This window comes from Phallusia mammillata, chromosome 3, assembly GCF_965637545.1.
Source record: "Phallusia mammillata chromosome 3, kaPhaMamm4.hap1.1, whole genome shotgun sequence".
NCBI classification, from domain to species: Eukaryota; Metazoa; Chordata; class Ascidiacea; order Phlebobranchia; family Ascidiidae; genus Phallusia; species Phallusia mammillata.
Window position 1 is genome coordinate 13,209,493 of NC_137254.1, and position 15,656 is coordinate 13,225,148.

General features: G+C 38.0%; 2 protein-coding genes across 2 annotated transcripts; both read left to right on the forward strand.

The window, feature by feature from the left end:
• Positions 1 to 11,725: 11,725 nt before the first annotated feature.
• LOC145219571 (SCAN domain-containing protein 3-like) lies at positions 11,726 to 12,445 on the forward strand. The gene has a single exon (XM_080086919.1). The coding sequence runs from the start codon at positions 11,726 to 11,728 to the stop codon at positions 12,443 to 12,445; it is 720 nt and encodes a 239-aa protein (XP_079943045.1).
• Positions 12,446 to 12,663: 218 nt separating this feature from the next.
• LOC145219572 (zinc finger BED domain-containing protein 5-like) lies at positions 12,664 to 13,539 on the forward strand. Its single transcript, XM_080086920.1, has one exon. It carries the CDS (start codon positions 12,664 to 12,666, stop codon positions 13,537 to 13,539), a length of 876 nt encoding a protein of 291 aa, XP_079943046.1.
• Positions 13,540 to 15,656: the final 2,117 nt, after the last annotated feature.

Genomic DNA, 15,656 nt, shown 5'->3' on the forward strand with positions numbered 1-15,656 from the left:
TTGCAAGCTCTGTCTGGCTGCAATTCCAAATTGGCCCATGAAAACCGTTTACTTTTATCTCCGTTCGTTTGCGTGGTAGAGCCAATAAGGTATTAGAACAACCTGATTGTATCGTGTTAACGGTCGTGGCCTCGAAAATATGTATGGTGTTCGCTTTTCACATCCGTTTCACAAAGCTGAACAAACTGAAACTTTGCAGGCGATGTCTGACTGCAATTCCAAGTTGGATAGTGAAAAACGTTTAATGGTATCTTAGTTCGTTCGTGTTTCAAAGCCAATAAGGTAGGGGTCACCAACCTTTTTGATGCTTAGGTCTTGCGTAAGATCAGCAGTGGCTCGAGGCCTACCAGTTGAAAACATAAGTAAAAACATGTCAAATAATAGTTAACTGAATGCTTATTTAAAACCGGATTGTTGTAAATCAATGCATATATTTTGTAATAGTTCACGAAAATTTATAGTGCGTACAATCCTCTATGAAAGGCAGGGTTTTATGAGATCCACTGGCTAAAACATTTTCTCGTTCACTAACCGCTGTTTGTTCACACGCCCTTGACGTAACAGCCAATTGTTATAAATATCACGCAATGCTTCGTACTGAAGGGTCCTATCGCGTTAACGGTCGTGTCCACGAAACTAAGTATGATGTGCGTTTGCCATTTCCGTTTCGCTTACATGAACAAACTGAAACTTTGCAAGCTATGTCTCATTGCAATTCCAAATTGAATCGTAAAAACCGTTTAATTTTATCTCAGTTCGTTTGCGTTGTAGAGCCAATAAGGTATATTAAGAGCGACTGATTCTATCGCGATAACGGTCTTGCGCTCGATAATAAGTATTATGTTAGCTTTTCATTTTCGTTTAGCTAACATGAACAAACTGAAACTTTGCAAGCTCTGTCTGACTGCAATTCCAAATTGGCCCATGAAAACCGTTTATTTTTATCTCAGTTCGTTTGCGTTCTAGAGCCAATAAGGTATATTATGAGCGACCTGATTGTATCGTGTTAAAGGTCGTGTCGTCGAAAATATGTATGGTGTTCGCTTTTCACATCCGTTTCACAAAGCTGAACAAACTGAAACTTTGCAAGCGATGTCTGACTGCAATTCCAAGTTGGATACTGAAAAACGTTCAATGGTATCTTAGTTCGTTCGTGTTTTAAATACAATAAGGTAGGGGTCACCAACCTTTTTAATGTTAGGTCTTGCTTATGATCAGCAGTGGCTCGAGGCCTACCAGTTGAAAACATGAGTAAAAACATGTCAAATACTTAACTGATTGCTTATTTAAAATTAGATTATGGTAAATCAATGCATATATTTTGTAAAAGTTCACAAAAATTTATATAGTGCGTACAATCCTCTATGAAAGGCAGGGTTTTATGAGATCCACTTGCTAAAACGTTTTCTCGTTCACTAACCGCTGTTTGTTCACACGCACTTGACGTAACAGCCAATTGTTATAAATATCACGCAATGCTTCGTACTGAAGGGTCCTATCGCGTTAACGGTCGTGTCCACGAAACTAAGTATGATGTGCGTTTGCCATTTCCGTTTCGCTTACATGAACAAACTGAAACTTTGCAAGCTATGTCTCATTGCAATTCCAAATTGAATCGTAAAAACCGTTTAATTTTATCTCAGTTCGTTTGCGTTGTAGAGCCAATAAGGTAGGGTTGCCATATTTTATGAGATACAATCCCTGACAAAATTTACCTCAGTCGCATTAACCCAGTGGTTCTCAAACTTTTTCATTATTTTTTTCTAAACGGTCCAATTGCCATTATTTCGAGGGCTCGCGGTCCTTAAGCTTGAATGTATATTTCAGAAAAACGAAAGTTGATTGCAGGATTTTAGCTAGTTATGCAAAATTGCGCATAACAATGATCCAAATCTGACATCATAGACAAGACAAAAACATTACAATTTTGCGCGAACAATTGCATTTTTGTTAGTTGGCATTAAAGCCTATTGTTTAGCAATGGAGACGGTCGATTCTCACTTTCACTCTGATTTGAACTTATTCAGTGGCATAAACTGACCGCCAAATAAAAATATATAATTACTTCCACCTTTTCGCGGTTCCCGCAAAATTGCCGCACGGACCCCAGTTTGAGAACCGCTGCGTTAACCTTAAGTCACACGCACGGCGACATGAGAAAACGTTATACTTACTCCGATCCTTGTCAATTAACTTTCTGCGAAGGATTCTGTTTAGTTTTTAGGCTAAGCTCACTACTCTTACTATCCTTGAAACAATAAGCACATATAAAAGGTGTCGCCAGACAACTAGCAACGAACAGGTATTGTTACGCGCGCACACACATTGCAAAACGAAAAAGTAACCTTGTGCGTTAACCTGCGCGCCGCCAGTTTACCTTTTTACGTTTCGTGGTATAGACGCGGTTGTAATTCACTAGAAACTTTCTCTGTTGGTGCATTGATTTCATAGTATATAAACAAAAATTTCTCAAATTCCTGACTTTTAAGTACATTTTAACATTTCTCCCTGGCACAGATTTAAACACTAAATTCCCTGACATGTCAGGGAAAATCCTGACGCAACCCTACAATGAGGTATATTAAGAGCGGCTGATTCTATCGCGTTAACGGTCGTGCCCACGAAAATAAGTATTATGTTCGCTTGTCATTTTCGTTTAGCTAACATGAACAAACTGAAACTTTGCAAGCTCTGTCTGACTGCAATTCCAAATCGGCCCATGAAAACTGTTTACTTTTATCTCAGTTCGTTTGCGTTGTGGAGCCAATGAGGTATATTATAATTTCATAATTATGAGCGACCTGATTGTATCGTGTTAACGGTCGTGGCCTCGAAAATATGTATGGTGTTCGCTTTTCACATCCGTTTCACAAAGCTGAACAAACTGAAACTTTGCAAGCGATGTCTGGACTGCAATTCCAAGTTGGATAGTGAAAAACGTTCAATGGTATCTTAGTTCGTTCGTGTTTTAAAGACAATATGGTAGGGGTCACCAACCTTTTTAATGCTTAGGTGTGGCTTAAGATCAGCAGCGGCTCGAGGCCTACCAGTTGAAAACATAAGTAAAAACATGTCAAATAATAATTAACTGAATGCTTATTTAAAACCGGATTGTTGTAAATCAATGCATATATTTTGTAAAAGTTCACGAAAATTTGTAGTGCGTATAATCCTTGACGGGCTATAAAAGGCAGGGTTTTATGAGATCCACTGGCTACAACATTTTCTCGTTCACTAACCGCTGTTTGTTCCCACGCCCTTGACGTAACAGCCAATTGTTATAAATGTCACGCAATGCATCGTACTGAAATTGCCATTTCCGTTTCGCTTACATGAACAGACTGAAACTTTGCAAGCTATGTCTCATTGCAATTCCAATTTTTTTAATTTTATCCCAGTTCGTTTACGTTGGAGAGCCAATAAGGCAGTGATTCTTAACCGGGGTTCGACGAAGGTCTTTTTGAAGTACAATACAAATACTCGTTTTTGTCAAACTTTAGGGTCTATAGTCGCTAAAAACGGCAATTTGTATTCGCTCAATATCAAAACACTGGATAGTTAAACTTAGGCAGGGGCGTTTTAAACTGATCTAAACAGTTTTTGTGGTACTAAAAAGAGTATTACCAGGCTAATAACCATATGTGTCAGACTTTTTGTGCGCCTATTGTATGCCAACAATGCGAACAAAACAGGTACCACAAGCATCACAATATAGATTATATCATCATAAACACTTGAGACTGATCTCGCTGTGCAGCTCAATCTATGCATCGAGCTAGAAAAATAATCTGGACTTTTTGGGCGCTATTAGATGGTAAATACATGATATAAACCAAGTATTTTAAAACAAAAATAAGCAGGTAAATGGCCGCCGTTGGTGAAATAAGAATCCGCTATGCGGCCGTCCTAGCAAAATGGTTGTGCAACCTTGCACTAAGGTTTTATTTTCTTTTTTTGACGTAACAAAGAGCATTGTTCGCGTTGTTCGTAAGCAGAAAAACAACGAAATTTTGTTGGCAGCATAATCTTATTACTTCATCTTTTTCATGTTTGTGTACAGATGCTAAAAATACAATGCTTCATTTTGGTAAAAACTAAAAATTGCCGGAATTAAAGCAATCATGAAACAAGTTGCTTGTATTAAGTTATGATGTCAGAAATTAAGAAAATGACAAACATTAACTGTTGCCACTACGTTTGAACAAAAACTAATTATGACCCACAAAACAAAATGGGTTAAAAATCTAGGATGTAACTTTGGGGTTCGACCAAAGGCTGAAGAATATCGTAGGGGTTCGGCCGTTATAAAAAGGTTAAGAACCACTGCAATAAGGTATATTAAGAGCGGCTGATTCTATCGCGTTAACGGTCGTGCCCACGAAAATAAGTATTATGTTCGCTTGTCATTTTCGTTTAGCTAACATGAACAAACTGAAACTTTGCAAGCTCTGTCTGACTGCAATTCCAAATCGGCCCATGAAAACTGTTTACTTTTATCTCAGTTCGTTTGCGTTGTGGAGCCAATGAGGTATATTATAATTTCATAATTATGAGCGACCTGATTGTATCGTGTTAACGGTCGTGGCCTCGAAAATATGTATGGTGTTCGCTTTTCACATCCGTTTCACAAAGCTGAACAAACTGAAACTTTGCAAGCGATGTCTGGACTGCAATTCCAAGTTGGATAGTGAAAAACGTTCAATGGTATCTTAGTTCGTTCGTGTTTTAAAGACAATATGGTAGGGGTCACCAACCTTTTTAATGCTTAGGTGTGGCTTAAGATCAGCAGCGGCTCGAGGCCTACCAGTTGAAAACATAAGTAAAAACATGTCAAATAATAATTAACTGAATGCTTATTTAAAACCGGATTGTTGTAAATCAATGCATATATTTTGTAAAAGTTCACGAAAATTTGTAGTGCGTATAATCCTTGACGGGCTATAAAAGGCAGGGTTTTATGAGATCCACTGGCTACAACATTTTCTCGTTCACTAACCGCTGTTTGTTCCCACGCCCTTGACGTAACAGCCAATTGTTATAAATGTCACGCAATGCATCGTACTGAAATTGCCATTTCCGTTTCGCTTACATGAACAGACTGAAACTTTGCAAGCTATGTCTCATTGCAATTCCAATTTTTTTAATTTTATCCCAGTTCGTTTACGTTGGAGAGCCAATAAGGCAGTGATTCTTAACCGGGGTTCGACGAAGGTCTTTTTGAAGTACAATACAAATACTCGTTTTTGTCAAACTTTAGGGTCTATAGTCGCTAAAAACGGCAATTTGTATTCGCTCAATATCAAAACACTGGATAGTTAAACTTAGGCAGGGGCGTTTTAAACTGATCTAAACAGTTTTTGTGGTACTAAAAAGAGTATTACCAGGCTAATAACCATATGTGTCAGACTTTTTGTGCGCCTATTGTATGCCAACAATGCGAACAAAACAGGTACCACAAGCATCACAATATAGATTATATCATCATAAACACTTGAGACTGATCTCGCTGTGCAGCTCAATCTATGCATCGAGCTAGAAAAATAATCTGGACTTTTTGGGCGCTATTAGATGGTAAATACATGATATAAACCAAGTATTTTAAAACAAAAATAAGCAGGTAAATGGCCGCCGTTGGTGAAATAAGAATCCGCTATGCGGCCGTCCTAGCAAAATGGTTGTGCAACCTTGCACTAAGGTTTTATTTTCTTTTTTTGACGTAACAAAGAGCATTGTTCGCGTTGTTCGTAAGCAGAAAAACAACGAAATTTTGTTGGCAGCATAATCTTATTACTTCATCTTTTTCATGTTTGTGTACAGATGCTAAAAATACAATGCTTCATTTTGGTAAAAACTAAAAATTGCCGGAATTAAAGCAATCATGAAACAAGTTGCTTGTATTAAGTTATGATGTCAGAAATTAAGAAAATGACAAACATTAACTGTTGCCACTACGTTTGAACAAAAACTAATTATGACCCACAAAACAAAATGGGTTAAAAATCTAGGATGTAACTTTGGGGTTCGACCAAAGGCTGAAGAATATCGTAGGGGTTCGGCCGTTATAAAAAGGTTAAGAACCACTGCAATAAGGTATATTAAGAGCGACTGATTCTATCGCGTTAACGGTCGTGCCCTCTAACCGCTGTTTGTTCACACGCCCTTGACGTAACAGCAATTTGTTATAACTGTCACGCAATGCTTCGTACTGTCATTGAAGCGACCTACTTTATCCCGTTAAAGATCGTGGCCACAAATATATGTATGATGTTTGCTTGTCATTTTTGCTTCGCCTACCTGAACAAATCAAAACTATGCAAGCTGTTTCCGACTGCAACTCCAAGTTGGTTTGTGAAAAACGTTTAATTTTATCTCAGTTTGTTCATGTTTTAGAGCATAAAAACTCAATTTATCTGTAGCAATCAACATGTAAATCGTTTGCTATATTGGACTAGTAAAGCCGGTGTGTTCTGCGCTTTTTATAAAAATCTTCCAACGTTTTCATGTCTGGCCTTTCAAAAAGTTATATTTACTTTGTTTTGCAGCTTCCCACTTGAATTAAGAAGAATCTTTTAGATATCCCTTTAACACATTTTTCATGTAACAATATCAAGCTTTACTTTTTAACTTTTTAACAATATTGTAGTGTTTCGAAACAAAGTTTCAACCCATTTTGTTGAAATCACGAATGTATTTGCTATCGACTATTGCATTTCAAATATTACCGAATTTCGTCGTGAATTCGTGGCGTCATTATATTTGCGTCGTTGTATTTCATGTCAGTTTGACTTGAACCAACTTGTATGACGTCACATAACAACCTGTTGAGTTACTACTTCGAAACGCTTTGTTCAAATAATTGAAAACATGTCAGTCATAAAAAAAAAAAAACTATGCAAAAAATGTAAAACAAATATTCGAAAACGAAATATTTTCTGTATGATTTAAGTTGTTGCAGCTCAAGTGCTACCATGCGGAACAATATCTATGTGAGGTCTGCTTTCCAAAAGAGAGGTCACCAAACTTTTTCTACAGCAGACCCCATGAAAACAAAAATGAAACTCGAAGGCCACATAGCCTACAAGCCCTCGCAACTGTTCCATAACTGTGATCCGCGAAGCACTTATGTGACATCAACAAAAGTACTTTTAGTCTTGTCTGTGACGTAAAAATCTGGCTTTCACTGATTCGCGCATCCTGTCAAACTAGGTAGAATTAATCCTACTTATTGTTGCAGAAATACTTTTGAGCTTTAATTTTCTTAAATATAATTCAAAGAAAACCTCGTGCGGTGGGATTTGACCCACAACAGAAACATATCAGGGGCTTGATTTATAAACACTCAGTGGTCAAAAGCCATATCAGACGCACGCCAATGTTTACTGTACATATCCCCGTTCACCAGAAGGACATTCATTAATTGATCAGATAAGATGACTTTACATCCATTACTGGGATCAACTCTAACACTTTTAACGTTTAGTTACACTTGATTTTGAACTTTCTTATTAGCTTGATTGTAAAACACGGCTTAAAAAGTATTAAGGCCACCCCTTGCGTGTTCACGACTTGGACCGAATGACACTGCAGAACTTGGTTGGTTTTGTTTATTTGATTCTAAACTGAGCAAATCCACAACAGCAGTAATACATTACGTTTTTAAATATCGCTTGTTAAAGCATAATAGAATATCGGACTTCTGTCCACGTAGCGGGTTGTAACTAGTGATGCACCGAAGTTTCGGTTGGCCGAAACATTTCGGCCGAATCCGCTGTTTTCCAATGTTTCGGTTTCGGCCCGAACTTTTTTAAAAATTCAGCCGAAACCGAACTTTTTTATTGCATTGAATTTAGGCCTTAAACTTCATTTTCGCCCAAACGAAACATTAAGAACTAACTATTTGTTGTATCTATAAAATACGAGCCACGTTGTCTGCAAAATATTAGATGTTTACTAAAACTTAAACATTGTGAAAGTGATTTTAGTTTGTCAAAATTGAGTTTTCTCGCATCAACAACGCAAGGTTCAATTGAAAACATCCATAAGAAAGGGGATTTTAGGTTCGGCCTGATTCGGCCGAAATTATTCGGCCTCATGGCCGAATATTCGGTTTCGGCCCGAACCTTTTTAGTCGGGTTCGGTGCATCACTAGTTGTAACCGGGCAACCGCAAAAAGAGCCCTTGCAATTCCACGTGGCAAGCGTAGCGAATGGACACTGTAACGAAGCGGTTAGACTGTTGAATGAATACAAGTGACCAGAGGGCTATTGAGCACTCGAGTGTTTACCAAAATAGAACAATAAGATCAAACCACATTATTACATTTAAATGTTGAACCAATATTACTTTTGTTCCTTGTGTATTTTTATTTAATTTGTGTTAAAATTCGGGACACTTCACATGTTTACATACAAAAGCAAGTTTACTAACTTTTTGCTGGGCCAAGTTCGCTTTACTTACAAATTCTTAGCAAGCACAGTAATTGTAAACTATTAACCAACCCCTTAACAAGTCAATTATCTATAAGTTTATTAAAAGGTCACATATAAACAAATAGCACGTATGGATTTCGGTTAGTATATATTTTAGCGTTAATTGTTTTTTTTAAAACATGTTTCAACATCCATTTGGATGTTGGGCAATTTCCTACGAAAACAATAATATTTAACGAACATCACACCGTTAAGTTTTGTCATTGGTGTGTGACATGTGTGTTTCCAAAGGCCCGCCTTGTGTACAGCGTTTTCACAAACTTTACATTAACGAGGTTTCTTATTGGTGTGTCAGTATGTGCCTTTTTTAAACCTCTATTTTCGATGAACCTTTTTTTTCACAAACATTACACCTATGGGGTTTTTCTTTAGTGTGTGTCATCATGTGAGTTTTCAGATATCCACCAAGGACAAATCTCTTTTCACAAATATGACATTGATGGGGTTTCTCGTTGATGTGTGTTAACATGTGTATCTTCAATAATCCCTTTTGCGTAAAGGATTTTTCGAAAACATCACATCTGTGGGGGTTTTCTTTGGTGTGTGTCAATATGTGAGTTTTCAAATATCCACCTTCGGCAAGTATTTTTTCACAAATATGACATTGATGGTGTTTCTCATTGATGTGTGTTAACATGTGGTTTTCAAATATCCCCGTTGGGTAAATCCTTTTTCACAAAAATCACGATGAGATTTCTTATTGGTATGTGCCAACATGTGTCTTCAAATTTCCATTGATCGCAAATTCTTTCTCACAAAAATCACATCGATGAGGTTTCTTATCATTTTGAGTTGACTTACGTGTTTTTGAAACCTCTTGAGCAGCCACGTTGTCCTCTTGAGCAGCCACGTTGACGTGGATTTGGGCAAAACAACGTCATCATTCACCATGGAAATGGCTCGTTACACATCGGACAGTTCTACTACAATTGTAACTGAACAAATGATAACAAATTAATCCCCTGTTTACATTGGTGTCAACATCGATGTGGAAGCTGACACCAACTTGGTTTTGCAGGTACAATGTCACATAAACACACTTTAAATACCCTGGGATAAGAACCACCAACCCAGTTTCATTACTTGAAATGGTTAGGGAACAGACTGTATTCTGGCGGACGCAGAGAATGAAACTAAAACTGTTTATCCTGTTGTCATCGGAGGGTGAGCGCTTGTAATTCAGGGTGACGAAAGATCTGCTTCAACTTATTTTCCACAGTTGTGCCGCACCTGATCCTCTAGATGCGGATGGAAATGTCATCTACAATGTGCCCGACTCTCGCAAGATTGATTTATCTTTCTTGGGATTCAACTGGTTTAGTGCACTAAACTCGGACCAGGAGATATGGCTTTCGTGCAGAATGAATATCTGCAAAAAACGAACGACAACGACTGCAAAAGAGTATGATTTTTTCGGATCCTTTTTCGAATCTCACTGAAATTATCAGTTTTGTTAACCTGGGTGTTTCCAGGCTTGATGTTTTATTAACATTGCTGCACATACTAAGTGGTAACTTGAATCAGATTTTCCTTTCATCTGTTTAGTGCGTTTGTCGTTGCCTGCACCTGTAAATCTTTTGTTTAATTTTTAAATCTCACATTTAAACTTGATTTTATCAGGATTGTCCTTCGGAACCGATACCTGATATTGCAGTGAAAAGATCAATCCCAGATAAAACTGGAAATGCAACTAAGAAAATAGCTCCAGGACCTTTTATCCTTGCACCTGAACTTGATAGTGATGACCAACTTGTTTGCAACAAGGTAAAACTTTAGCAAAAAAGTCATAGCCAGTATGTCAGTGCAAAACATTCCGACGTTTCAAAAAGTGCTATTGTGATTACCTTCGGATAACCTGATGGTGACAATAGCTCTTGTCGAAATATCGTTGGTTGGGTCTTACTTATTTCAATTTTTTTTAGGAGGAATTGGGATGCTCTTACATGTGTGGCATCGACACCAAAGGTACAGCTTACTGCTATTGTTCTCAAGGATATTTCCTGATGAAAGATGGGAAGACTTGCCTTGGTAAGACATAAGTTTTGCTTATAACTGAGAAACTTAATTTCTTTTGAAAACATAATTGTATTAGTTGGTAATAGGTAAAATTTTAGTCCAATCTAGGAGTCATTGTAAACTTTTATTACTCTTACACCTATTTGTTAGAGGTCAATCGAGGCATTAGGTCACTGATGGAGGGCTCTCTCATCACGAGTCTATGCCTGATGATGTTGATCATTCTCATTCTGACTGTTGTCATGTTGATGAAGAAGAAAGATGCGAAGAAGATCGTGAGAGTGATCTAAGGGTGCAGTCACCTTCACTGTTATGATAATTACAAATACACTACGTTACTTTCAAGAAAACGTTTTCGAAAAACACTAACATCAAACATGGTATAATCCTAATTTTGAGAAAAATTGAAAATGTTTGGGTTGTTTTCATTGCTTTGTTTTAATGGGAAACAGAAATTGGTTCCTGGAGATTTAGTCATTGAAATCAAACTTAGTCAAAGAAGCACTCAACCATGAAGAATGTTTTGAAAATTTTTCGCAGTATATCAACATCAAGTTAAACCATACCTTCAAAGTGGTAGTTTTTGAAAAGAAAGTTTAAACGATTGTAGATCTAGCACAGTGATTCCCAACCGGGGTGCCGTGGCACCCTAGGGTGCCGTTTGGAATGCCAGGGGTGCCGCGAGATATTGATATTCCAAGTCTGCGGCCTGTTCTTTATTTTACCTTTAACCCGTTAAGTGTGAAATTTATTTATTTTGAACCGAGTTTCAATGCGTTATAATTTTCTCGTCTCGCAATTATTCACGGCTCCTTTCTGGAGAGTCGCATAGTGGGAAGTCGCTGGCGGTAAGTAGATAAACCGCGGCAAGCCTTTGTTTTGTTCACACAGGAAAAACAGCGTGAAAGAGGTTTCAACTCGTTGCTCTTTCCATAAAAAAAATATGGGTATAATTAACTAATTAACACAATAATTAGTCAGCAAAGTATCAAATTGGTAGATGTAAATGTTCCAAGTCCAGGAAAAACATTTTTTAATGTCCAGCACAATATCAAAACAAGCCAAAATTTGCATTTATGACGTCACACGCTAACCTATGACGTTAATATTAACGCATTAAGACAATTACCTTTCACTTTGTAAAGTATGACCATGTCCAAACACATAATTTTAAGAAAAATAATTCAGCTGTTACAGTTAGTTTGTTCTATATACTTATGATGGAGAAGTTTATTGTAAAGAAAAGAAAGTGTAGCGATGTCGATCATAACGCAAAAGAAGCAGAAGTAGGAAGTATAGGTGAAAAGAAAGCAAAAAAGATTCGCCTTTACTGTGAAAGTTATTTGAGCATAGGCTTTACTTGGTGTGGTGACCAAGCACAACCTCAACCAGAGTGTCTTATATGCAAACAAGAATTGTCAAACGAAGCCATGGTGCCGAGTAAATTGAACAGACACTTCACTACAAAACATGGACACCTTTCTGCTAAACCTCGAATATATTTTGAGAGACTTTTAGCTGAAAGAAAACAGCAAAGCCAGGCGTTTACACAAATTTTCAAAGTATCTACCAAAGCTCAAGATGCCAGTTATTTAGTAGCAGAAATTATTGCTAAAAACTCAAGGCCTCACACAGAAGCGGAGAGCACAATGCTGGGAAATAAGGCCGAGGAAGAAATAAAAAAGATTCCCTCGTCAAATAATACCATTTGTAGACGAATTTGTGATATGTCTGCCGACATAGAAAGTACCGTAATCACATCTGTAAATAAAAGTGAAATTTTTGCAATGCAAGTCGATGAATCAACCGACATCAGTGGAAAAGCCCAGTTGCTGGCATTTATCCGGTATGTCAATAATGATAAGATTACAGAGCAGTTTTTTTTTGTTGCAAAGAACTTGCAGGAACTACTACTGGTCAAGATATTTTTGACACATTGAATAAGTATCTGGAAGAAGCGGGGTTATCTTGGAAACAGTGTGTAGGAATTTGCACAGATGGAGCTCCGTCGATGGTTGGGTCAATTAAAGGATTTGTATCGTTGGCAAAAAAGCAAAATAGTGATATTATAACAACACACTGTTTTCTTCATCGCGAAGTTCTTGTCGGAAAAACATTAGATTCAGACCTAAAAGAAGTGTTAAACAAAGTTGTCAAAATGGTCAACTACATCAAAAGTAGACCACTTAAATCACGTATATTTGCCAAGCTTTGTAAGGAAATGGGAGCAAACTATGCTAACCTTCTGCTGCATACCGAAGTAAGATGGTTGTCGCGCGGAAAAGCATTGTCGCGTGTATATGAGTTGAAGGATGAAATGCTCTTCTTTTTTAGCATTGAAAAGCAAGAGGAATTTTGTGAATTGCTTTGCGATAACAATTGGGTCTCCAAATTAGCATATTTAGTGGACATTCTCGACCATTTAAATAACGTGAATGCCAAAATGCAGGGCAAAAATGAAACTCTCTTAACTTCAACTGACAAAATGAAAGCACTGAGAGAGAAACTGCACATATGGTCCTTAAGAGTGGAGAATGGAAACTTTGACATGCTTTCACATTTCTCAAAAATGAACAACAAAGAAGTTGCCCCATTAATAACTCAGCACCTAAAATCATTGGAAGAAAAAATTGTGAAGTATTTTCCAAGCTTGTCCACGGAAAATTACGCTTGGGTAAGAAATCCATTTTTTGTGGACTCACATATTGCTTTGAATTTTAAAGAAGAAGAAGAATTAATTGACATTCGTAACGATGGAAATTTTAAGCTTATGCACAAACAGATGCCGCTCGACGAGTTCTGGCTAAAAATTCAAAATCAATATCCTTGCGTTGGAAAGAAAGCTATTGTGCTTTTGTTGCAGTTTTCCACGTCATATCTATGTGAGAGTGGATTTTCTGTATTAACAAATATAAAAACTAAAAAACGCGAACGACTACTTATAGTCGAGGAAGAAATGCGGGTGGCTTTATCGGATGTGCCCCCAGATATTAGGGGACTTTGTGCAAGAAGCCAAGCCCAAGTTTCACACTGACTGTTGAAAAAATACATTTATTTGCGCGCACTATACTGAACAACTCATTCTGTGTTGTTGCATACCGTATTTACTCGATTGCAAGCCGCGGCTTATATTGTTTTTTTACCTGCCGTTTGTGCGGCTTATAATCGAGGTAAGTAATTTGAAATACAGAAACCTCATAAAATTGATTCAGTTTTGCCAGGGTGCCGCAAATTATTTATCTCTTTGATAGGGTGCCGCAAGGTCAAAAAGGTTGGGAACCACTGATCTAGCAGTTTCAATTAATTATATTACAGTTGTTTATTATGTGCATCTAACCACAGTTATTAAATATAGATTGTTTAAAGCCTATATTTTCTGCAAGAAAATGCATGTACTGGCGGCCGTAACGTAAAGAAAACTCTCTTGCTAATTAATCGTATTTCAAAACAGCTCTAAAACGATTTTGTTGGGCTGGAACGAGTATTGTCAGTCTAATAGGCATATGCGCTAGACTTTTTGTACGCCTATTTTATGCAAACAAAAGAAAAAGCAGGCGCCACAAGTGTCACAATAAATTGGAAGACGTCATAAACAGTGAACGCTTGATCGCCATGCAGTCTGTTCTCCTCGATCTATGCATCAAGTTGGAAATTACTCTGGCCTTTTAGGCGCAATTAGATGGTATGTATATTAGTGGTACATGAAAAGAAGATCCAGGCTTTACAAAAAGACCGGCAGATAAAAGTTACCAGAAAAGGTGAAGACGCTAGCAAAAAGAGATGGGTCAAAAACTTGTCGTCCAAGACTCTAACGGATGCGGAACATCGGGTGTTGGAAAAAGGCCACGGGTTTGCTATTGTTCCCGAAAAGTTCCCGGTCTTGGAAATGATCGGGGCGGCAGAGGCAGAAAAGGTAGAGCTACTAACACCATACGTTTCTCCTGATCCAAAAGTGCTTAATTTTCGATAGGTGGCGTAAAGTGCTGAATTATTTATTTAGCGGCTATAAATGGGTTGGGCTGGGAAATATTTACATAAAATTTTTGCATTAGTAACTAATTTTTTGGGTTAGTTTTATTGAATTTTAAGTGCTAATACCTTACCCAACCCTAATAGCCCTAACCGTTAGCATTTTTTTGAGATATACCGTTTTAAATGAAAAAAGTGCTCTTTGCGCCACCTGTCGAAAATTAAGCACTTTTGGATCAGGAGAAACGTATCGTGTTAGTAGCTCTACCGGTCTACTCAGGCTCGGCCACAACAACGCAGCTGCCGCAGATCTGGCTAGGAGTCGGATCGCGCAGGTTCTGTCGAACTCCACGGCGCCGAAACCGAATTTATCCCAAAAAGAAACACGCGCACTAAGCAACCTACGAAAGGACGAGTCGGTGACGATCTTGAAAGCGGACAAAGGAAACTGCACGGTGGTAATGGACAGACAATACGAACAAAAGACTCAATCGCTTCTGGACGACAGCACTGTATACCAACGGTTAACAAAAAGTCCTCTGAAAAGCATAGAACGGGAATTAAACAAGTTCATCAAGAAACTTCGAACGGACAACTATCTCACCAACCAGGAATACCGACACCTTAGGAGCACGGACGGTTTACTTCCAAATTTTTACGGTTTTCCTAAGATTCACAAAACTAATCACCGTTTACGACCTATTGTTTGATTTGTAAACTCGCCCACTTATAATTTAGCAAAATTCCTAGCGGCCATAATTGCGCCTATCGTTGGTCGTTCCGATTATACATTTAAAAACTCTTTGGACTGTTTGGAAACTATTTCTGACTTTAACGTTATACTGGGCGAATGTCAAGTTTCCTTAGATGTTGTCAGTTTGTTTACATCCTACCTACTGATGTGGCGCTCTAGATCACCCTGGACAAGCTCAAACACGACACAACGCTACACGAACGCACCGGACTAGACCTTTCACACATAGGAACAGCATTACAGATTTGCCTTAACGCAACTGTTTTTACTTCCAAAGACACAATATACAAACAAATCTTTGGCACACCTATTTCAACAGTTCTCGCTAATCTCACCAGGGAACACGAGCAAAAGGCACTTACAACTTTCCACACACCGCCACGTCCAAGGCTTAGATACGTGGATGACACGTACGTCGTTATCGATAA

Coding starts and splice junctions, on each gene's coding strand:
- LOC145219571 (XM_080086919.1), top strand. CDS start 11,726: ATGGAGAAGTTTATTGTAAAGAAAAGAAAGTGTAGCGATGTCGATCAT.
- LOC145219572 (XM_080086920.1), top strand. CDS start 12,664: ATGGTCAACTACATCAAAAGTAGACCACTTAAATCACGTATATTTGCC.